We start from the raw sequence: 24,955 nt of genomic DNA, 5'->3' as shown, positions 1-24,955 counted from the left end.
AGTAAATACATAGTAGGAAGGTGTTTATTACTTTCGATTTTTTATTTTGTACGTTTATTGGATATTAAATAGGTATATTGATCTGGAATAAATTTTACCTGATATCTGTAAGCCGTCCTAAGTGTTCGTATGACATAGTTTCCAGCTTTATACTTGGGCAACTGGGCAGACACGATGACATGACCTGCCATATCTTTAGCCAGAAATTCTTGAAGGGTGTACAATTTAACTTCACCGTTTTTGGAAGCTTTAAACAAATTACAGTTTGAGTTTAACCTTATAACACTTCTGATTTCTTTCTGGGACTAACATTGTCATCAGCATTAGTTCTCAGTTTCAATTTCTTTTGAATAAAAATTGCATAGCCAGTTGGGAGAAGCATTAGGGGATACTAAACACGGCCGACCGTAAAAGGCCAAGCGATATGGAGACTCCCCATTGCCATCAGTTCATCAAAATTCAAGCATGTTATAAAAAATTCTTTGTTAAAAAAAAAACTTGTTTAAGGGAAAAACTCCGCAATTACAACTATATCTCTCAATAATGTAGTCGTTATTTCCATTACTTGATATCAATCAAAATAATTAATTTACGAACTGGTAATTTTTTTTTATTGATTTATGTTTCATTAGATACATTAAATGTTTCAAGTTTCAACTTCATCCGAGAATGTGTTTGGCAGAAATAACGTTTTCAATTATCTAAGTGGACGAAAAAAAAATTAATTGTCCGATTGGTTACGTTTTTTAAATTGATTCATGTCTTGTCTATGCAAATAAATGATAGGCCAATGCAAAGCTTCAGCTTGATCCGAAATTGGGTGTGGGAGAAATAACGTGTACAAAGGTTTTACCAGACAGACAGACGGACAGAGTGAGTTGATATAAACTAGTAAAAATACCGGGCTTCTACCAATACGATAGAGCCTAAATACAGTGTGGTGGATTATATTTTTTTTAAATATCCCAAACTTGAAGAATTCCAGGGATATATACCAACAATGATAATAATGAAACTCATAATATATCGCTCTTAATTCAACCACGAAAGCCTGATATTATGAGCTCGAGATAAATTTAATCACCGCGTAATAGTCTCCCACAGGGCCCCGAGTACTGCTAAGGCCGCCTCTAGTCAGTTGATTTGACTTTGTTAATAATTTTTATTCAGTACGTTTCATTCGATACTATTTTATCCCGCTTAGATTTACAAAGCTATTATTTAAAAGATGTAAATAAAGCCTCTTACCAATAGAGAGTTTGGCGTCCACTGTCTCCAAAAGCAGACAAATGTCTGAAGGGAAGTCTCTCTTTGCGTGTTTCAGCATGAGATTACCAGCCCAACAGGCAATCTGAAAATTAATGAACAATAGCACGTGTCCTTCGCTCTAATTAAAAATCAACAAATATTTATGTTAACAATCCTACGTTGTGGACGCCCCAACCTATATATATGAAATACCAAATTTATTTTACATTATTGTTTTTAGTTGTTACTAATCTTAGATCGACAGCTATGAAAATTTGAAAGCTTGTTAATACCCGAAAACTGCAGAGTGTTACAAAAGCCACCTCATTAGCGTTAGATTGTCGTTTAGAAATTACATATTCTGACCATGTGTCTATGTCGCTCATCATAAACCAGTTTGCATAAAATAGGTAATTACTCGAAAAAAGTAAAGTGCTTTAGATACAATAAAGTAAATGACTTCAGAAAGAAATTTTGAACTAATGAATGATGTCTAGAACAAGCACTTTTGTTTTTGCCATTTACATATTTAACCATTTCTAGAGTGTGAATGTGTGTTAGGGTGTGTGTGTGTGTTTGTAAATAAAAAGTAAAGATGACTATTAAATGTCCTTAACCTATTTATGATGTATCGATTGTTTGTCTCAAACAAGAATTTAGTGCCGACTACATGTACACAAAACGGGTAACATTGTTGGATTCTGGTATAGCTTTTATTTGAGCACAGGGTATTTATTAATCGACTAAAAGAAGACTCGAGCATGTAAAAGATGTATATTCTTTTAGACTTGTAAGTTATTAACTACTATCAACTAAAATGAATGCTACAGAATGACCCTAGGGATCACATTTAAAGACAGCATCACAAACGAAGAGATTAGAGACAGGGTTACTACAGCGATAGGACCCCACGATGACCTGCTAACTGTTGTAAAAAAAAATGGAAACTAAAATTCTATGTCCATATCACAAGGTCTTCGAAGCTTGCAAAGACCTTCCTTCAGGGAACAGTACCAAAAAAAAAATGAAGAGGCAGACAGAGGAAGCGATGGGAGGGCAACATACAAGAATGGGCGGGTCTGTCATTGAAAGAGGTTATATCCAAGGCAAAAGACAGAGAAGAAAGGAGAAAGAAGGTTGACAAATCTTGTGTGGTGCCCCAACGGTTCAAACAGACTAAGGGATAGGTGAAAGGGAATAAGATCAACAAGCAGTACTCACGTTTCTAATTCCAGTTGAAGACACGCGCTTAATATGGCTGGCAAACATCTTGGCGTATGGCAGGCCTTGGTCTGTGGTTTGCTCAAATAGAGACTTCAGGCAAGTCAATGTTAAATTGGCGCCAAGCGTGATATGGTCAGGCTGACTTAACTGAAATAAAATTATTTAAGCATTCTACTCAATGTATGATAATTAAGTCTTTGCTCTAAACAGCACTGAACTAGAAAAGTTTGTGATTAGCTCAAGTGTAGCGGTAACACCTTTAAACCTCGTGATCTATGGCTGCAGACAATGTAAAGATAATCTGTTTCTCCGGCCTACGAGGGTGTCACGTGGCCAGCCCTTTCTTTCCCAATATACGTGATCTACTTATAAGAGTCGGGTGAAATCAGGGGTATTTTGAGAGTCCTGAAATTCAAAACTCCAATTTTCATCTGGATATTTGTACAAATACTCCTTCTTCCCTAGTGCTATTAGAGCATGGAATGGGTTGCCTGAGCTAGCCAGGAAAACCAGTGACTTGGCTGAATTTAAGTCATTGGTTAATATGCATGACTAAATGCATGACGCGTAGGACGTAATCATCTTCTTTTTTGAAGTAACGTCTGTATTATATAAGATAAGATAAGGATTTGAACCCAAGACCACTCTGAGCGAAAGGCAAGTGCCTGGCCACTCATCCAACACGCCAAGTTTGCCGAGTATTACTTTCATGTATAGGAAGACAAAAAGGATAAGTAAGTTATTTGAATATAAACAAATTGTTGTGCAGCTGATTTGAAACTTTATTTTGAAGATACTTATAAAGCAGAACGCTTGATTTGGACTATCCATAATTTACTTTCAAATCTAAGCGAGAATTCATTTTGAATATAATCTACATTAAAAAATGCTTACATTCAGTTGATAGAACTCTTTCACCTGCCGAAGATTTATCAGCACTTCATAATTGGAAGGATCCAGGTCTTTATGAACTCCTGGCAAAAAAAAACAACAACAAGAAAGAATGTTCAGGTACAAGTTTGATTGTCAGTCTGGGTCTAATAAAGTTTTTGAAACAAATATTCCTAAACTTTTTAATTAAAAAAATGTCGAATAGCGTAATGGACCTCATTCACCAATCGTAAACAAAAAAAAACATTTAGCCACGTGTTTCTCTATCTCTTCTAAACTAATTACGCAATTCTTAAAGGCTGTCACCGTGTCACGTGATACGTTTTTTTCATTGTTTTATCAATATTATCACGTGGCTAAATGTTGTTTGTTTACGGTTGGTGAATGGGGTCCATTGAAACAAAACGTGGTGGTTTTAATTTCATATAACAAAGTAAAGTTCCACTTTCTTACCTTGCGATTTATGGGGTAAGTGATGTAAAGGTCATCTGTTTCTATGACCCACGATTGCACAACCACCTGTACTTTTCCCCAGCTTTTGTTAGGTACCCAGTAGAGCTGGGAGTCGCTTTAAAAATCCCGAAATAAAAAATCCCCAGTCTTCACCAGGACTCAAACTGGGACCTCTCGGTTCCCAAGCGAAGCTCTTTACCACTCAGCCACCAAGACTCAATCTCGTAGTACTTAAACTAAAAGTCGAAATTATAGCAGAAACAACGACAATATATCAACAGTGTTTTGTTATCCATCTATAAATGTTCTATTTTCAGGTTAAATAAAGGACGAATGTCGAATAATAATTATTATTCTTATCACCTTCTATTCTATATCACTGTAAAGTAACAAAGACTGAAGACGTTTTTAAAAATATTACATTTAGCAATAAACACGACAGACGTGCATTGAGATAAAATTATTGCTACATTCATAACTGATGAGATTTAATGATCTCCTAGAAACTATTGAAGATTCTATTTTATCCGAGCCTGGTAGTAGGTGAGTTTCATACTCTCTGTCCCTATATCAGAAATTCTGTAAGTAGGAAGAAATCTACAGAAAATGCTTTGAAAAAATCAACAGAGCTCGATTCCTGGATAGTATAGGTCTTTGTAGAACTAACGTTGTGAGCGATTTCCTAAAGTATTGAGAAATATTTTCTTTGTTCAAATACTGAAAAAAAAAATGTTGCTACTTTTAACAAAGCTTATCATAACTCACTCTGACTTTCTGTCTGTTATTAATTTTGATTGATATCGAAAAATGGAAATAAATCTTACATTATTGACAGATATATGGTTGAAAATAAGGAGATTTTTCCTCTTAGATATATTTCTGAGTAGGTATTTTAAGCATGTTCAGATCTGCTGTATTTCTTCCTAAAGCCTTTTGTTGTTGTTGTTGTTTTTTGACAAGATTATATTGCCAATGGTAAAGTGTTTTACGTATGAATTTTTAAAAAAAAATTTATTGACTTATGATTTTTATTTTCTACAAATATATTTTGTTTATCTATTTTTATATTGTTCATTTTATTTGCTTAATAAATGTGGTATTTATCCTTAAGGTTGTTATTTTCAATGGTAATGTCACGTGTGGTCAGGTGTGTTTTTCACTTGAATGCGATGGACCTTGAAGAAAAGAATGCGCAAAATTCCTGGTTAAAAATTGTGTGTTTATTGACAGAGCTTAAAAATATAATTATAACAAGGAGCGTAACACTTTAGGCCTACTGGAAGGGGACGTTGGCTGAGTGGTCAAGCGCATGACTTTCGAACCGAGGGGTCACTGGTGAAGACTGAGATTTTTAATTTGAGATCTTAAGGGCGCTTCCGAGTCGACCAGTCTCTAATGTGTGCCTGGCGTTAGTTGGGGAAAAGTAAAGGCGGTCGGTCGTTGTGCTGGCCATATGAAACCATTGTCAACTGTGGGCTACAAAAAACATTATCTTCTTATCATCTGCCTTGTTGATCGTAAGTTCTGAAAGTGGAGCTTGACTTTTAGTATTGTGCTGAGTCACTGATTAAACTTACCAATGTACTTTTGAACTTCGTACACGACAGATATAGCTTAATAGAAACTCTACGCTTCAGTAAGTTTTATGAATAGATGCGGATCTTCTAGACCCGTGTTTCTCGAAATTGTACCAGTTGCAACCCCCACCTTGCAGTGGGCCCCGCACTTTTATAGGCCCCGCGCTAATTCTAGTTGTAAATTATTAAATTAAACAATTATAACTTTTTATAAATAATAACAGGGTCTTCGCGGCACACTTATTTTTCAGGACCTCCTGGAAATCGCCTGCAATTGCAAAATATACAAAACGTTCTGGAAATCTCCTGCAATTATTAAAATTTCATGAAAAATAGACAAAATTGTCAAATTTTTGGTGCCAATTATATGCGCAATAAAAAAAAAACGGTATTGTCGGCTTTCATTTAATAAAATTTATTGCAAAGACGAATGTATTTTCTTACACAAAATTTTTATTTTGATATTATGCTTAACCCTACCAAGACTGGGCCCCGCGCAATCCGTTTTGCACAAGGCCCCGCAATTGTTAGGGCCGGCCCTGAACATATGTACCTTGAAAATAATTTGACTGTCATCGTGTTCCTCCCCTCCTCTTCCCCTTTGAGTCTGATCGTGGTGTGCCCCTTCCATAAGGGCGTGCATTCCCTATGGCTGGAATCGCTGTTTTATTACTGGACAGGATCTATTGTACTTAAGAAATGCCCGATTAGTTTTCGCTGACTAAAACAAGTAACGTTACAGCGGTTGTATAGCGTTTATAGACAGATCTTTTGTAGCACCGCTTTGAAATGAAATGAATGATGTATAATATTTAGCAATTATTTCATAAAGTGTTTCATATTTATCATCATTATAATTTACCAAAGGCAGTGTTTCCAAACACAAGCCAGTATTTCTGATGAGAATGTTGATCTAGTAAGGTACATAACTCTGCCAAAGAAGCAGGTTGCAGCCAGCATAAGTTATCCTCCTTGGCGACACAGGACTTTTTGTTCTGGCTGCAGTGGCCATGGCATGCTTTCCCCGTTGATTTGCATATTTGAGTTGGCACATCCTGGTGAATAGTCACACATCAGAGTTAGCTTATTAGATCAATTGAGGATAAGGATATCAACTATTATTTCGTATTGATATTGTTACGTATCTCCTCTACTATCCAGGCTCTCTTCAAACTGCACCACACGACACAACGAACTTAAAGAACCTCACAACTCGGGGCTCCAAAGTATCAGTCAGTTTAATTTCAAATTTCAAATACAACATTAACAGTGTCTTTACAAAAACCTAGTTTCTGCTCCGCACTGACTTCACACACCGTGCTGGTTCTCGCCTCGTACTGGTCACATTGCGAGGTAACGTGAAGTCTTGAGTCTTAACACACTGGCTCTTTTATAGGGTCTCTACTGGCCTTCTAGAAACGCATGGAACCTCGCTTGACCACTCGCTTGATTACATTCGCCGTGACTTACGTGCGTAATATTTACAACACTGGTCCTTGCCGAACTGGCGTGTACTGTCACTGGTCACGGCAGACCGCTCGTCCTGCGCTGGACTGTGGCGATTTGGGTAGGCTAAAAACACACAGCACTACCCCCATCTGTGTCACCACCAGGTTAATAATATTTTAATGCCTTGTTGCGATACAGATCATTAGGTACATTTTTACTTTTCAATGTCTAAAGTAAAAGAGTTGTGTCGACCTAAAATGTACTTAAGAATTGTCTTTGGCTGCCAACGGGATACTAATCAAAAGATTAAATTCCCTGCGCACTTTTTTTAAAAATTAATTTCACTCATCAAATTTTTAAAAAATAAGAACTATTTGTAAAGACCTATATTAGACACTGAACTAATTATTGGGCTTTATAGGCCTAGATTGAGAACTACTATGTTTATTCTTGATTTTATAGGTTTATCTAGTATAGATCCTAGAGACAGCATGCTACAAAACATAGAAATTAAACCATTCTCAAGATTGTAACAAACAACTCTTTGTGTTCATTTTTTAATTAAAATAAAAACTAAAGTCTTTAGTAATTATACAAAGATGCGTTTCTCAGTATATTACCTCAATATCAATAGGTCCACCTTTTAGAGTGTCGTGCGCGTCCACGGCGAAAGATTTCATTGCATCCATGATTGACCTGTAACCTGCACAAAGTGTTAAATGTCCTCTATTATTATTATTATGAAACAATTTTCAAAGTTGAAAGATTTTAGTTTTATAAAATTTCAGCTTTTTTAATCGAACTGATACAGTTACCAAGAAGACATACAATTACACAAAACGTTTCTTTTAGTATTTTGACCAATACATATGATAAATAGACGCAATAGAAAATTTTAGGCTATTAGTTTTTATCGATATAATTAGTAAAAGAAATAATTGCTACAATCTTCAATGAAATTTTTAAGATGGTGCGGTGGCAGATTAAAAAGGCACTTGAGTTAAGATCTGAGATTTACTGGAAGACATTTCGAAGATTCTGTCTCTGACCACTTGTCTTATGTACTAGACAATATCAAAACTCGAACGCTGTAATTGAAACTTTACCGTCAGATTGAAATTCAATTCAAACCAAATATTTTATTCGTTTTATTTGTTTCACCTGGAATATTTTTTTTCTCTTTGATTTTTGTGACTTTGTCCATTTCGTTTTACCCACATATAAATAACTGTTTTCCAATCATAGTCCAGCATTATGGTTAAAGTAACATCCAACTATCTCTAGAGGTTCTCGTGTTCAACGATACAACGATAGTTACCTGTACATCGGCAAAGCGTAGCATCAAAAGCATCTTCTATTTCTTTCATGCTTGGTTGACTATTACTTTTAAGTAAGCTGCTCACAGAAATAAGTGTCAAAATTAAAACTCAAAAGATGCTTGAGCCGATGGTAATAGAACAATAATTAATCTTATTTTCTACGATGGTGTAAACAATCATAGTACTACTTAATATTGCAGATATCCCCAATGAGGAAGTACAGTGAAGAGCAGGGTGCCAGGCCATCGGCAATGTTAGCTGCAGTAGACGCCTTGGCTGACTTGGGCACATACACCAAATGCCACAAGGTTGACAATCCGTAAGATTTACTATACCGTCATATAACACAGGGCAAAGAGCTGCTGGTCATCCACTTCTAAGATACTCTGATATAGATACGCGCGACATAAATCTCTTCAATATAATCAATAGTAGGGAGAAAAAAAATACAAAGATAGACCAAAATCAAGGGCAGACATAAAGAAGGGGGTTCTGGATTGCAGATGATGAATACACCAGAAGTAGGGAAAAAGGACAAAAAAATAGTACATTGCATGCCTAAACTATGACAGTGGGTGTGTATAACAGATCGGTCTTTTTAAGTCAAATAAGAAGTCTCATAAGGCGGAAAATACCTTTAACAATAGATTCAGAAAAGAAAAACGAGTATTAGTTGAGGAAACAGAAGGTATAACATGAGTTGGCAGCAGGAATAACATGAACAGAATAGCAGGTCTAACATGATAAGGCAGCAGGAATATCAGGCAGATAAAATATGGAAGGTTCAAACTATTATAAGCAACCTAAGGCAACCACCGTAAAAAACGTCTCATATTTTACTTAATTTAATTTTTTAAAGGTTTAAAACAGAGACAGCTGTGTATTTATGTATAGATTAGTTTGATCAATCATCGATCTCATATAATGTTGTTTTACCTACCTATACATATTCATCACCTGTGCAGGTGAACAAAATCCACACTGGGCGCCGTCATAGATGGCGAGCCTCTCCTGGATTGGGTGGAGACCATCTCTAGTGTTGCCCAGACCTTCAATTGTTGTAATAGACATGCCATCACATGATTTAAGCAGCAAGCAGCACTGAAGATATATATTACATTGACCATGAGAAACTCAGAAACTGAATTAAGTTTTAGCCAGTTGAAGGGCAAAACCTTGGTGTGCTTTGTTATGACTTGTTATTGTGTCGTGTGTTAGAGAGATTTGTGGAAGTGTGTAGATAAACGTTTGTAATGTGAGATGTTTTGGTTTCATGACTCTTCTGTTCATAACTTTACAGGAGAACCAAACACACAGACAAATACTAAAGGGTGCATTATTATTATTATAAAAAAGTAAAGTAAAGTTCCCCTGTCAGACCTTGCGATCCCGTGATTTGCCTCGCCTTAACGTTTATAAAGGATACAATTATAACGTATATGAGATATACAAGATCTTAACATACTTAACTGTAAAACTACCAACATATCCTGAAATAATGGATTCGCTTATACCCGTAAACCGTGCTTCTGTGAGTTTAAATTTTCTTAACACAATAAGAGATTAACAAACAATATAAGACCCTTATTTTTATAGTCCTATATAAGTCGAACTAGTGTGAACATACTCGCGTGAATCTAAAACGGGACCCTGTACTTAAAAATTAGCATTTTTGATGCTATGATGTAATACTGTTTATAGCAGTCTATAGATCCACTGTTACCAAAACTGACTCTCAGATGGATTGTCCTGTCTAAACAAAAATGCAGAAACATTGACAGCTTCATTTCCCCCTGGACATCATGTCACGTTAGACGACATAGAAACACGAACTCCTATCCACAAAGATGCAGACTTGAACTCACTAAACTCCTGGAAATACATGTACGTCTTTAACTTCGGATGTCTTGTAGGCCTTAAAATTTAGTGTCTCAATAGCGATTACGAAACAGTAGTGTCTTAAAACAGTAATGTCATTTGACGTTGACTTACCCGAGTAGGCATTAACAATTTACGTAACGGATTGATGAATAGGACTATTGACACTTAGAAAATAAGAACGATGAATATCGTGGTTTTATGGAGATGATAGTAAAGAGTGCTGTCTTGAAATAACTGTTCCAAAGGCTATAAGTGAATTTAGGGTACAATTTATAAAGGGGAAGGATCTATTGAAATCATCAGCTCGGCTTTTGAGTTAGGGCTAATACTGTAACATTTGTAAGTAACTTGTACAATATAGTTTCAGCACATTTCTGCATAGAAAGAATAGGCTGACAAGCATCATGACACAAGAACACTAGCAGTTTCAGGCAGGAAATAAAGTCGTTCACAATCAATTGTTCTAGACACAAGCATAAAAGAGCAGTTGGTTGATAAGGGATCTCTCACCCTAGAGCCAGCTTGCCCACAGCATAGAGAATATCCCGAGCCGACGTCCAAAGACAGAGTCGGATGACTCATCCTTCTGAGTGCCAGTCCTATGACCACCAGAAGACGACCCACGGGCTAGCAGCTAAGAATATAAGTAGACAGACATAGGAACACTCTTCCATTGACGCCTAAAGTAGCAATCCATGATGAGCAATTATGTTAGCTATTAACACCTTCATTTCACCTCTTGATTATATTATTTTATCTATTTATCCATTGTAAACTTTAAATCATTAAATCGTTTTATTTCATGCATTTGATTCACTGGTCTGTTCTTACTGGTAGTTGCGGTGTGCCTGTCAAAAATCTTGTATATGTGAGCGGGATAAATTAATAAAATCTCCCCTAGACTTAAATAAACAAGCCAAATATTAACTAATTAAACATCTCGTCACAATCATCATCTTCGTTGAGCTCCATTCGAATGATCACTTGAAAAAATTGAACTTTATTGTGTAAATCAAGAACTCGTCATAAATATTTCAAACTATTTTGTAATTGACCTCAGAATTTTCATCTTGGTCAAGAAAACACATACATGTAGGCCTACTATCTATTTCAAACGAACTATAAAGTTCATAAGAATTCTTCAAAATAAAGTGTACATCATCTTTTTTTGTCTTTTCGTGGTCTATTTTCTTTGATATTTGAACGTCTCGATGTACATAATGTCTTATTCTGGGCATCTACTTACAGAGGGGGTGGGGTGCGGTGGCTGAGTGATTAAGCGCTCGGCTTCCGAACCTGGGGTCCTGGGTTCGAATCTCGGCGAAGACTGGGATTTTGAATTTCGTGATTTTTAGGGCGCCTCTAATGGGTACCTGACTTAAGTTGGGGAAAGTAAAGGCGGTTGGTCGTTGTGCTGGCCACATAACACCCTGCTTGTTAACCGTTGGCCATAGAAACAGATGACTTCAACATCATCTGCCCCGTAGATCGCAAGGTCTGAACGTGAAACTTTACTTTTACTTGACTTACAGAGACAGCACTGTATGCTCGTGGGCTGTTGGTCAGCGGATCTAACATTGTGATATTGACCACACATACACCACATCCTCCTTCATCGCAGCAGCTCTTGGTCCCAGTGGATATCCTCTCTTTTCTGAGGAAGTCCAGCAGCGTGGAAGAAAGAGGGTACTCGCTGCCAACTGTAAAATAAAATTAATTGTCTATGACAAACGTAGAAGTTTCGTATAAAAGTATTTTTAAGGATAAGTGCACTATTTAAATGTAATAATTGTACTAAGTGAATTCAACGAGCAATGACATTGTTTCATCTTTTTTTGTGGTACTTTTCGGTTTATGAAATTCAAAATTAACTCCCCAAATATCAAATATATCGATACGACTGGCATAGCAATCGTCAACCATAGGGACATGTATACCAGGAAAAGGTCCTGTAATCATGTCGGGCACATTCAACTCTATACTCAACAAACAGAATAAACTAGAGGCGGACTTTTGCGTCTCTACAAGTTGTGCGCCCAATAACTTTGTTTACAGAAAATTGTAAGTTTTATAGTGCTTATGTGAAACTGTTGTTATGAATTTCCTACTGGTAATTGTTGTTATGTTTTGTTTTACTGGTGACATTTGTTATGTTTTGTTTTACTGGTGACTGTTGTTATGTTTTGTTTTACTGGTGACTGTTGTTATGTTTTGTTTTACTGGTGACTGTTATGTTTTGTTTGACTGGTAACTGTTGTTATGTTTTGTTTTACTGGTGACATTTGTTATGTTTTGTTTTACTGGTGACTGTTGTTATGTTTTGTTTGACTGGTGACTGTTGTTATGTTTTGTTTTACTGGTGACTGTTGTTATGTTTTGTTTTACTGGTGACTGTTATGTTTTGTTTGACTGGTGACTGTTGTTATGTTTTGTTTTACTGGTGACATTTGTTATGTTTTGTTTGACTGGTGACTGTTGTTATGTTTTGTTTTACTGGTGACATTTGTTATGTTTTGTTTGACTGGTGACTGTTGTTATGTTTTGTTTGACTGGTGACTGTTATGTTTTGTTTGACTGGTGACTGTTATGTTTTGTTTTACTGGTGACTGTTGTTATGTTTTGTTTTACTGGTGACTGTTGTTATGTTTTGTTTTACTGGTGACATTTGTTATGTTTTGTTTGCCTGGTGACTATTGTTATGTTTTGTTTGACTGGTGACTGTTTTTATGTTTTGTTTTACTGGTGACTGTTGTTATGTTTTGTTTTACTGGTGACTGTTGTTATGTTTTGTTTTACTGGTGACATTTGTTATGTTTTGTTTGACTGGTGACTGTTGTTATGTTTTGTTTGACTGGTGACTGTTATGTTTTGTTTGACTGGTGACTGTTATGTTTTGTTTTACTGGTGACTGTTGTTATGTTTTCTTTTACTGGTGACTGTTGTTATGTTTTGTTTTACTGGTGATTGTTGTTATATTTCGTTTTACTTGTGATTGTTGTTATTTTTTTTTTTTACTGGTGACTGTTGTTATGTTTTGCTTTACTGGTGATTGTTGTTATGTTTTGTTTTACAGGTGATTGTTATGTTTTGTTTGACTGGTGACTGTTGTTATGTTTTGTTTTACTGGTGACATTTGTTATGTTTTGTTTGCCTGGTGACTGTTGTTATGTTTTGTTTGACTTGTGATTGTTGTTATGTTTTGTTTTACTGGTGATTGTTGTTATGTTTTGTTTTACTGGTTATTGTTGTTATGTTTTGTTTTACTGGTGATTGTTGTTATGTTTTGTTTTACTGGTGATTGTTGTTATGTTTTGTTTTACTGGTGATTGTTGTTATTTTTTTTTACTGGTGATTGTTGTTATGTTTTGTTTTACTGTTGATTGTTGTTATGTTTTGCTTTACTGGTGACTGTTGTTATGTTTTGTTTTACTGGTGACTGTTGTTATGTTTTGTTTTACTGGTGACTGTTGTTATGTTTTGCTTACGTATAACTGTTGTTATGAATTTCTTGCTATGACTGTTGTTATGTTTTGCTTTTCTGGTGACTGTTGTTATGAACTGCTTACTTGTGACTTGTTATGTTTTGCTTACTGTAGACTACTATGTTGTGCGAAATGCATTACACACACAATCGGGAGGTGTGTGTTTGTGTGTATAAGTCTGGTACCCTCGGTACGCCACTAACATTACAAATACCTCTTTACTTTGATTATTATTTACACTGATGACAGCGAAAGATATTTTTCTAGCCTGGAATGTTGCCAAAAATTAGTATAGGTATGTAAGCCAGATATGTATATCTCAGAATTAAAACAGAATTCTTTTTTTCATAAACTAACAGACTTCCTTTTGATCAGGCTGTACAGAAAATTTTTGATTACAGTCAAAGATGGCTGCATTGTGGTGTAGCATGCTCTACGGACCGTCAACACGATGGTCTCATGCTCGAATATTGCCCGCTTCCACTCGCTGCGGTCCGTGTGTATTTGGACGTAATAACCTCCCTTTCTGAATAAACATCAAATAAAATATATATTTTAATTAAATTGAAAAGAGACATATTCCTGCACGCATTCATACAAAACGGAAACTGAAGATAATATGTTGAGGAGGTCTTGAGCCCACGAGTTCGAATTCAAATAATACAACTCTTTTTGTTTTTCAATATTCATTGCATTTAAATGCGATCACTGTAACATTAAACCATAAACCTTGTTCTTTTTCTCCCCCCTCTTTTTCCCCAACTTGTCCAAGCAAGTGATTTGACCCTAGCGCATTGAGTAAGCTAAAAGCATGGAACCGTGCTAAGACAAAACAATTGGTAAACATATTTATAATCTCTCAGATTTATTATTATTAGTCTAGTTCTGTTACAAAATTTAATCATATGAATGATCCAAAGTAAATGATACAATTACATTCAATATAAACTCTGTTTTTTTTAAAGATATTTTTTAGATAATTTTCTTGTTAAATTCTGCAATTTCTGAACAAAAAAAATACGTAGTTGATTGCATTATTCTTTCAAGAACTAACTTTCCAGTTGATAACCTACCTGTGTACCAGGTTCCATTTACATTTAGAGTCACCATGGTTGTCTCAAGGATTCACAAAACTTAAATATAAAATATATTTTAAATATTAGTTTAGGAACTATTAGCGTATTCAATTTAATACAAAAGACAGATTTTTTAAGATAATGAGAACGAGATAGATAGATAGATAGATAGATAGATAGATAGATAGATAGATAGATAGATAGATAATAGATAGATAGATAGATAGATAGATAGATAGATAGATAGATAGATAGATAGATAGATAGATAGATAGATATCAGAGGCGGCCTTAGCAGTGAGCGGGGCCCAGGGCAAATGACATGCGTGGCCCTGAGCCTTAAGGATAGACTACATATATCGCATCACGTCACGGGATCGTTCACCTCTAACGCTGTAGGTTTTATTTTTGTTCCAAAACATGTTACCTTCCTGTACTATTTTCATGTTAAATTCATAAACTAACAGAGTACTTTCTGGATCTGATACGTCAACAAACGATTTTCATTGGTTACTACCAGCTACGTTTTGTTTTTAATGCCAAGGTGAACTGTACAACCGTGATAGCCGGTAATTGGTATCACATAGATGCCAGGAACTATTGAGCAACAGGTCCAAGTTTATGAGAACTTGTCTTTATTCGAACCTGGCGGTCACAAGAAAATCTCCCATCGATCGCGGGGCCCCATCAGGCGCGGGGCCTTGGGCGGTTGCCCCACTTGCCACCACCTAAGGCCGCTACTGATAGACAGACAGACAGACAGATAGATAGATAGATAGATAGATAGATAGATAGATAGATAGATAGATAGATAGATAGATAGATAGATAGATGGAAACAAAAAAAAAACAAGTCTCAGCTTCTCCTTTAAAAGTATCCTGAGTGGTTTTGGTTAGGTTTTGGGTTAGGGTTAGGGTTGGGTTTATTGAGTTTGAATTAACAAAAGATGATGCCAATGTTAACTGCTTTTTATCTAAACGGGGATGTCTTTTCGGAATAGGCCTTTACAGTCAACAACTCAATTCAGGATCATTGTAGCACAGGGATGCCCAACCCTATTTGACCTGCAGGCCATTTTAATTTCCGACACTCGTGTCGCGGGCCACATGACTAAAATGTAAAAAAAAAAAAAAAAGGAATTTGACCTGAAACAATTTTATTAGAAACTTGCGAATCTAGCACAATAGTTATTTGTAAAATGTTTTACATGTTTCGGATGTTCCTTCAGAGTTGAAGATAGTTTACTTCCTAGTCCAAACCTCCCGCAGGACGACGGGGGATGGGAGCGGGCAGGATTTGAACCCTCGACCATCGATAAATCCGAACGACAGTCCAGCGCACAAACCACACGACCAGGCAGCCATCCAAAAATATTGAATTTAAATATTGAAAGTTTTATCTTTTTTTTTACACGTCGGAAACTGATCAATTTTGTAGATGGCTTTACCAACCACTCATTTGTTTGTCTCTTTTATGTAAATATTCCCATCGATCCTTCAATTTCTGGGCGTGTGTAAACAATTTTTGTTTTATAATTCGTTTATACGTACACTATTTTTAAATCAGCCACACTTTCTTTATAAAACAATATGTTGGCTTATTATCGTGCTCACGATAATGTAATCCGTACACTTTTTCTAGTAAGATTAAAAATTCAGAGGAGTCCACTTGAAGTTTCTTCGGGTCCCCCATTTTATGAAAAATAAAAGGAGGGGGAGGGGGAATTTCTACACTTTGTAACAACGTTTCGGCGGGCCGGAGGAAACCACGTCGAGGGTCGAATCTGGCCCGCGGGTCGTATTTTGGCATCAGCGTTGTGTACCATTGTCCGTACCAAATCTAAAGTTGAGACAGATTGGCCACTATTGTTTCTAAACACTTCAGTGTGTTTCATGACATAGTGAACTACTTTTTTAAAGTTTAAATGTTGGAACCGACACACTGAAGTGAGAAACATGACTCCGCGTTTGTCCTACTTGACTGATTTTTAGAAATATTTTTAGAATCACCTTTTAGAACCAAAGCACAGAGATGCTTTGACTTGAATTTCCAACGTAATGACGTAATTAAAAAAATATTTTAAAACACCAAAATGAATACATTTTAAACTGTTTATATTGACTTTTTGAATTTAAATGTGCTAGCAGCGAATTATTTTATCACAGTGTATGTTTTAACTCTTTCTCTCCTAACCGACGATACCAGCGTTGATTCCACCAGAATTTGGTAAATAATTACGGAGAGAAAGAGTGAATATTGAGGGAGCTATTTTCAATGTGGTAAATCCAATATATATTTGCCAGTTGTTTAACTAAAAAATTCTCATAGCATCAGTCTGTTTGGTATTACAGGCACACAACTGCAACTACATGTAAGGCTAATAAATGGACTAATCAGTGGGCTAATAACTGGACTAATCAGTGGGCTAAAAAATGGACTAATCAGTGGGCTAAAAAATGGACTAATCAGTGGGCTAAAAAATGCACTAATCAGTGGGCTAAAAAATGGACTAATCAGTGGGCTAAAAAATGGACTAATCAGTGGACTAAAAAAATGGACTAATCAGTGGGCTAAAAAATGGACTAATCAGTGGGCTAAAAAATGGACTAATCAGTGGGCTAAAAAATGGACTAATCAGTGGGCTAAAAAATAGACTAATCAGTGGGCTAAAAAATGGACTAATCAGTGGGCTAATAAATGGGCTATCCGTGAGTTAATCATTGGGCAAATAAATGAGCTAATCAGTGGGCTAAGAAATGGACTAATCAGTGGGCAAATGAATGAGCTAATCGGTGGGCTAATAAATGGACTAATCAGTGGGCTAATAAATGGGCTATCCGTGAGTTAATCATTGGGCAAATAAATGAGCTAATCAGTGGGCTAAGAAATGGACTAATCAGTGGGCTAATAACTGGACTATTCAGTGGGCTAATAACTGGACTAATCAGTGGGCTAATAAATGGACTAATCAGTGGGCTAATAAATGGACCAATCAGTGGGCTTATCAGTGGGATAATAAATGAGCTGATAAATAAACAATTTATGTGAAGTTTTGATGCGGAGACCATGGCAGTCTGTGAACCCTTAAAGGTCATTGACTCTCAACTGGGCGAGGGACATTTGAGGGCAACACAGATCGTTGTGGTCACTGACTCAAAATCTGTACTACTAGCAACACTATTGCAGACTGCTTGGCCCACCAGGGATGGCAAATTACACCCACTGAACAGGCTGTAAGTTTTCATCATGCCCTGGCTATAATTAAAAAAACAAATGAAAAAGTGGTTTGACTGCTGGGACAGGTCCCAAAAAGCCCATGGAGTCTGGGAGCGCATTAGGCGCCCTGACCGCACTTCCCCGTGGTGGAGACTGTCCAGGCCTGGGTAGGCTATTATAGCACAGTGCAGGACAGGCCACTGTCCTGTTGGCTCATATTTCTCTCGGCTATGGCCAAATTTCGATTCACGGTGCCCGCGCTGCGGGGAAGAACAGGCAACCGTGCCTCATATTCTGTTTGACTTCCCCAGACTTGCTGATCTCCGCATCGACAGGTCTGAAAAAAACAAAAATTCTCCACCTGTATTGTGACGTATACGCACTACGCAAGACAACAGGGTTTCTGTCCAGGGCTTCTGCAAGAGAGGATTTAAGCCTCTCAAGCCCTCACTCAAATGGAGTTTGATGATGATTATGGTGTGGTAATATATGCCTGTGTGATAACCTGGGTACAATTAAACTATTATTCTCGTACACTTTTGTGGTGACCTGGAAACCAAGTAATACCCAAATAATCAGACGGATTTCTCTGCTCCTTATTTTAGTGTCGTAACTGATTTACGGAAAGTGTTTCTATGGTGACGGTGGGAAGAGGTTAGAGATTAGTTGTGTTTCTATGGTGACGGTGGGAAGAGGTTAGAGATTAGTTGTGAATGGTGCAAGATAAGCGGCAATGTCGTCTGAGGTTGGAGAAACGACACGAGAAATTTCGTTTTAAATGTCTCTACATGTCGTAGCTCTACAAGGACCATACGTCTATAAACTAGTAAACTTACTGTGTATGTGGACAACTTTGAAGTCTAAATCCGAGTAGAAAAAAACATTTAAAAATCACACAAACGTCAAAATCATTTACTTCCGATATTTAGGTTTGGCTTATTAGCAGAATATCAGAAATAAATTCATTCTTTTTATATAATAGTTTGGCTAACTTGTTCACAAATAAACTCCTTACTGCACTATCAACAGAATGTAAAATTGGCAGGGCGTTAAAAAAAAAGCTGGCCACTCTTTTTATGTGTGTTGAACACAAGGTTACGAGTGACAGCTTTTGAAAGAAATTCTTTGAACTAAAAAAAGAAAATACCTGGGGACCCTAATATATATGTGTGTAATGTTTTTTAACTGGGGGGGGGGGGCGAAATGCATTTAGCTTGCAGTGACAGCATTGTCGATTTATATGTTGTTGTTTTTTGTTTATAATTTTTCGCTTATTTTCTAAATACCCCCCCCCCCCCGGGCCAATAACAACTAAATAATAAATTGCATTTTGAAATGAATAAAATAATTGTAAAATTAGAAGGTAATAGGCGACATACCTAAAATTTCTACAGCATTCTGAAGTGATTTAACATTTTATGTTTTATATAAAAGTGAAAAAAAATAGTTATGGTTATCTGGGTTTTTATTAGGTTACTGATAAAAACAAAACATCTGGGTTTCTTAGGTTAGGCGAACTCATATGAGAATTGCTAATAGCCAACAAAATGACTGAATCAGCTTTTCACACATTACACTTCATGGTTGGCCTAGTTCATTGCTTTTCAAACTTACGTCACGTGTTAGGGGAGGGGTGCGTTGAGAGAAACGAGGACAGCCTGAATTCAATCCAGGACCCGAGGCCTGACGAAGGTGAACACGCAGTTAACGTCTTTGCTACGTTCAGATCCTAAACCTTGTTTTAAATAGATTGATCAATGTGAGATAAATAATTGTTTGTGTGTCAAGTTGATCTAGAGGCAAAGTCGCATAAACAAGTAGTGGCACAGCTTGTACACAGATCTGCTAATGTATGTGTCTGTGTGAAGTTAGAGATTAAAAAAAAAAGGAAAAGGCGATTTAAAAACAGCTAACATAAAGCCAAATACAGCATCTTGATTGGATGGTATTTCAAATAGATTGTTTAAGGAACTAAGCTAAGCCCAATTTCTTGCCAGAGCACTACGGGAGGAGTAATCCCTCCTGCTCTGTTCCCAATCGGAGTTCATCTTTGGTGATGTGGCAGATATGCAGCAGTGCATTCCCCTGACCGGCAACGAGAAACCACTTCGGTATGTTTAGGGCCTCGAGGGTGTCTGCGAAGTCTATCTTCATAATTACTCTTGTTGATATAACAACAGGGTATCTTTTCATCTAAATCAGGGGTTCTCAACCTGTGGGTCGCGATCCCTTGGGGGGTCGATTGACGATTTGTCAGGGGTCGCATAAGACCATCGATAAATGGATTGTTTTTTTGTCAATTCTTCTATTGCTGTGCAAATGAGGGTGGGTGGGGGTCGCGGAAGAGTGAGAGGGGGTTGTAAACAGGGGTCGCCGAGCTTAAAAGGTTGAGAACCGCTGATCTAAATTAACTTTCGTATCCATCATCCGTTGAACCTTAAGCTTAAAATTATATATTGTCATCGCTTTTCAATTTCAGTTTTTCTTATATTGAGGGATAGTGGTACGGCGACTTCAATGATGGTTGCGAATTATTATTTTTATTATTATTATGTTAGAAAAGAGCGAGTATTCATTCTCTGGCGCAGCCAGGGTCGAGTTTTGTTAAAGGGAAACAAAATTCATGGTAGTCCCTTTATCAGTTTCCATCGAGGAATTTTCTGGTGATGTGGCAGGTCTGCAGTAGTACCGCCCTCTGACAGGCAACGAAAATGTTCCTAGGAATTCCAAGGGCCGTGAAGGTATCTGTGAGTTCGGTTTTTATTATCCCCTCGGCTGATATAACAATGGGGTATATTGTTGTTTTAGATAATTTCCATAAACGCTTAATCTCCAAGCCTCAAGATTCACATTGTTTCTTCGTTTTTCTATCTCAGTTTTTCTTAAATTATGCGAAAGTGGTACGGCGATATCAATAATGGTAGCGGCTTTTTCTATTTTTATTGATGAGAAGCAGATCAGGGCGATTAAAATCTACCGTTTCGTCGGTTAAGATAGGCCTGTCCCAGTACAGCAGATGTTCAGTAGACCCGAGAACCTCTTGTTATGAGTATTTGTAATAAGGAGGAGTGTCCTTACCGATCAAATTATATGTCAAAGCCAAGTGCTGGTGTATTAGCTTTGCAACTTGGTTATGGCGACCTAGGTAGGCAGATTCCGACAGGGCTGAACATCCTGCCATTATATATTCGATTGACTCAGCCACATTTCCACATTTTCGGCATTTATCAACAATATTGAGTTTTAGGATGTGTTTCTCGTAATTTTTTGTCCTGATTACTCTGTCCTGTATTGCAGTAACAAAGCCTTCTGTTTCAGGGTAGAGATGACCTGTTTTAAGCCATGCTAAGGAAGCAGCCTTGTCAATGTTGTCCCCATTTAATAAATCCGGGAATTTTCTGTGGAGTGTTTTTTCTTCCCATTGTCGAATCTCATGCCCTACGTCGTCCAAACCGACATTAACATCAACATTGTTTAGGTTCAGAGGGGTTGCATCGGAGTCGCATTTCCGTAGGAAGGAAACTAGTTCATTGCTGGAGGCGAGCAGTTTTGATCGTATTTTTGAAACTTGCGTCTTACACAGTTTGAAGATGTTCTGAAATTCATGGCCTCCATCCTTCCGGGGCAGGTATAACCTTATGGTGGAGGACTTGGGGGTGTAAACATCGAAATATGGTTAATAATTTCCTCGTGAGCCTGTCAATGTCATGTAGGTCGGTATCAGTCCATTATTATTATTATTATTATATTAGAAACGAACGAGTATTCATTCTCTGGCACTGCCAGGGTCGAGTTTCGTTAAAGAGAAACTAAATTCATCGTAGTCCCTTTATCAGTTTCCACTGAGGAATTTTGAATTTTCTGATGTGGCAGGTCTGCAGCAGTATTGCCCTCTGACAGGCAACGATAATTTTCCAAGAAAAGTTAAGGGCCTTGAAGATATCTGTGAGGTAAGTTGTTATAATCCCCTCGGTTGATTTATTATTATTATTATTATTATTATTATTATTATTTTATAATTATTATTATTGCTAGTACTACTGTTATTATTGCTTCAACTCTGTTCTTTCTTTTGTTTAAAAAATTAAAACATTCTGCATTCACAAGGGTACGTAATTCATAGAAAATTAACTCGATAACATTTTATCAGTAGTCTTTCTTAGTTTAAATAGCACTTGTTTAATTAGGTCCTCATATAACGGGCATTCTATTTAATTTACAACAGATAATTTTCATGTAAAATTTTAGAACATTTAATTATTTAAGGCTTCTATGATAAATAATAAGAATCCGGATATTTCTATTTCGGAGTACCGCATAAATGTACTAAACATACGCTATAAAACCGACTCATATATATATATATTAGGAGTTGTACACATATTGTAAGACAAACAAGCGAACTTTAGTGATTGTGCATGCGCTGATGGGAAGCTGCTGACGCCTTGTGTGTTGCCTGTGTTTGACTGCTCAAAAATTCATTCTGGCATTTTAATAAATAAAACAAACACTAGTTCCTCTACTTTCAATAATAAGCTGTGATTTATAAGCGTTTGTCTCCTGTCAATATTGTAAAATGTTCATTCAGGGTGACTGCATCATCTTCTGTTCATGAACTTGAACATTATTGGTCTGGTCCTCGGGTCTCAATGGAAGTCGTTATAAACGAGATGTTATATAGGCCTTCACCAATCCCTTGGACCGTTGAGGCGCCACGCAAAACTTTATCGACCGTCTTTCTACTTTCCTCTCTGTCTTGTGCCTTGGATAGAACCTCCTTCAATGGCAGGCCCGTCCGTTCTTTTATGTTGTCTTTCCCATCGTCTGCCTCCTTCTCTTTCCTGGAACTGTTCCCTGAAGGAAGGTATTGCGAGTCCCGAAGACCTTGTAATATGGCAATAGAGTTTAAGTTTGCGTTTTTTTTACAATAGTTAGCAGGTCATCGTGGGGTCAGATCGCTGTAGTAACAGTGTCTCTAATCTCTTCGTTTGTATTGCGTTTTAGATATAGATAGACCTTTGTTTGTAAAATGTTTTACATGTTTCGGATGTTCCTTCAGTTGAAAATAGTTTACTTCCTAGGCCAAACCTCCCGCAGGACGACGGGGGATGGGAGCGGGCAGGGTTTGAACCCTCGACCGTCGATAAATCCGAACGACAGTCCAGCGCACAAACCGCACGACCAGGGAGCCATCCGTCTATTGTTACATTCTGTTGAAGTATTCTAGCGATGACTGAATAAATTCAATGATCCCGCTATTGAGGCTCTATATAAAACAGAGGCTGTCACATATAGCACTACAACTAGGCTTCTAAGACCCAACTCAGCCCCTTACCTTTGCTAGGGCTTTATGCTGCTCATTAGATTCGAAAATTGATCAATCTCGTGTAGTGTTTTTTTTAATCTCCAAGATATATCGTATATTTGCAGTTATTAATTTGCGCTCAGATATTCGCAGTTATTAATTTGCAGTCAGATATTTCCAGAAGATTTTGGCGAAGAAGTAAAAATTAATAATAAAACAGACAAAGTAGACTTTGGGCGCGAGTTTGTTTTTTTTTATTTATCTATTTTTTTTTGGATGATCTTTTTAGCGATTCTACACCTCAGTTTAAAAGTTTAGTTATTTATTTTATAGAATAATACATACTGAAAAGCAACACTGAATCATATGTTATAACCACAAAAAGACAAAATAATGTACCTAGAAAACGCAAAGATAAAGACACATTCTGTATTCTGTCCTTGTCATCATGGCTCCAGATGAGTCACTGGTTTTAGCTTCGTGTCCCATACGCCACGATAAATTCACACGCAAACTCCTTCTTACCTAGTGCCATTAAAGCATGGATGTGGGTTGCCTGAATCAGCCCGGAAAATTAATGAAGAGTATAAGTTTCTAATTAACCTGCATGACTAGATAAAATACATAAAGAGTAAAACTATATACAGTTTTTGGAAGGAACGTCTGTAATTTATAAGATAAGATAAAAAATAGATTTTAAAAGGTATTAAAAAACTAACTTTGTGGGTCAAGCTTGCATGCTAATTCGATTTTTAGCTTATGTGTATGTCGGTATGTTTGTGCATAACATCGAGTCCAACTGTATGTACTGATTGGATGTCGTCTCACAATGCAATACATTGAACCAATTCTCAACGGCTTTGTCAAGAAAAAAAAAATGTGTTAATTGACTCAGTGTCCTACTTTCTTGACTTCGACTTGGTCTTGGCAGTCAACTCAAGCTGCTTAAGACTCGATGTGGAGATCAGATGGAAAAGCTCCCCCCCCCCCCCCCCACACTCCAAAGCCCCTCGCGAGTTACATGTCTGTTTAAAGTTCATGGTCATTACAGATGTGAGTACAGTTTGTAAGGGTAAGTAGTGGTCCAATAATGTAGTGCATGTGTAGCTGTACTTTATGGAGTAGTGTTTCCCAAACTGTGTTGCCCGGGGAACGCTAGTGTTTCTCGAGGCTTGAATAGGTGTTCCCAAAACTTCTGAAATAATTAACTGGTATTTCAGTTTGTGAAATAATCTATCTAAAAAAAATAAGCAAAGAGTTCCGCTAAATACTCAAAATGTGCAAAGTGTTCCGCTAAATACTCAAAATGTGCAAAGTGTTCCGCTAGATACTCAGAATGTGCAAAGTGTTCCCCTAAATACTCAGAATGTGCAAAGTGTTCCGCTAAATACTCACAATGTGCAAAGTGTTCCTCTAAATACTCATCGTGTGCAAAGTGTCCCGCTAAATACTTAGAATGTGCGAAATGGTCCGTTAAAGATAAATTTTGGGAAACACTGTATAGAGAAATGATTGGCCCTGAACAGAAGATTAAGTGAGCGGAAAAAAAATAAAAGGAGAGGGAGAGAAAGAGGGAGAGAGAAATAAAGGGAGAGAGAGATAAATCAAGAGGAGGAGAGAAAGGGAATAGAGAGACAGAGAGGTAGAGGTTGATGAAGACAAGAATTAAAAGACTTTAGTCCGCGATTTAAAAAAGGGAGAAAATCTAGTAAAAAAAAATATAATGATAAGAAAAATTTTTAAAAAATTTAAAACAAAAGTGAGAGAGAGAGAGAGAAAGAGAGAGAAAGAGAGAGAGAGAGAGAATGGAAAAGGCAGAACAAAATGGTTAGGGT

The 24,955-nt window shown here is 36.9% G+C and overlaps 1 protein-coding gene across 2 annotated transcripts in view; it reads right to left on the bottom strand.

The window, feature by feature from the left end:
• The window catches only part of LOC106054344 (uncharacterized), a 40,251-nt gene extending 21,004 nt beyond the window's left edge, over positions 1-19,247 (bottom strand). Inside the window, exons 1-11 of one of the 2 annotated variants that reach the window (XM_056044666.1) lie at positions 19,195-19,247; positions 14,598-14,657; positions 11,573-11,742; positions 9,102-9,262; positions 8,161-8,237; positions 7,463-7,545; positions 6,256-6,448; positions 3,367-3,446; positions 2,470-2,619; positions 1,249-1,351; positions 99-247 (exon numbers count right to left, since the gene is read on the bottom strand). In XM_056044666.1, coding sequence (XP_055900641.1) covers positions 99-247; positions 1,249-1,351; positions 2,470-2,619; positions 3,367-3,446; positions 6,256-6,448; positions 7,463-7,545; positions 8,161-8,237; positions 9,102-9,262; positions 11,573-11,742; positions 14,598-14,634 — 1,203 coding nt within the window. In that variant the 5' untranslated portion in view covers positions 14,635-14,657; positions 19,195-19,247. Of the gene's footprint in view, positions 1-98; positions 248-1,248; positions 1,352-2,469; positions 2,620-3,366; positions 3,447-6,255; positions 6,449-7,462; positions 7,546-8,160; positions 8,238-9,101; positions 9,263-11,572; positions 11,743-14,597; positions 14,658-18,651; positions 18,879-19,194 lie in introns of those variants that run through there. The other variant, XM_056044665.1, reaches the window with a different exon arrangement.
• Between the last annotated feature and the right edge of the window lie 5,708 nt (positions 19,248-24,955).

This window comes from Biomphalaria glabrata, chromosome 10 (genome assembly GCF_947242115.1).
Source record: "Biomphalaria glabrata chromosome 10, xgBioGlab47.1, whole genome shotgun sequence".
Taxonomy (NCBI): Eukaryota; Metazoa; Mollusca; class Gastropoda; family Planorbidae; genus Biomphalaria; species Biomphalaria glabrata.
The sequence above is the reverse complement of the archived record's forward strand: the minus strand, read 5'-3'. Positions and strand labels throughout refer to the sequence as shown.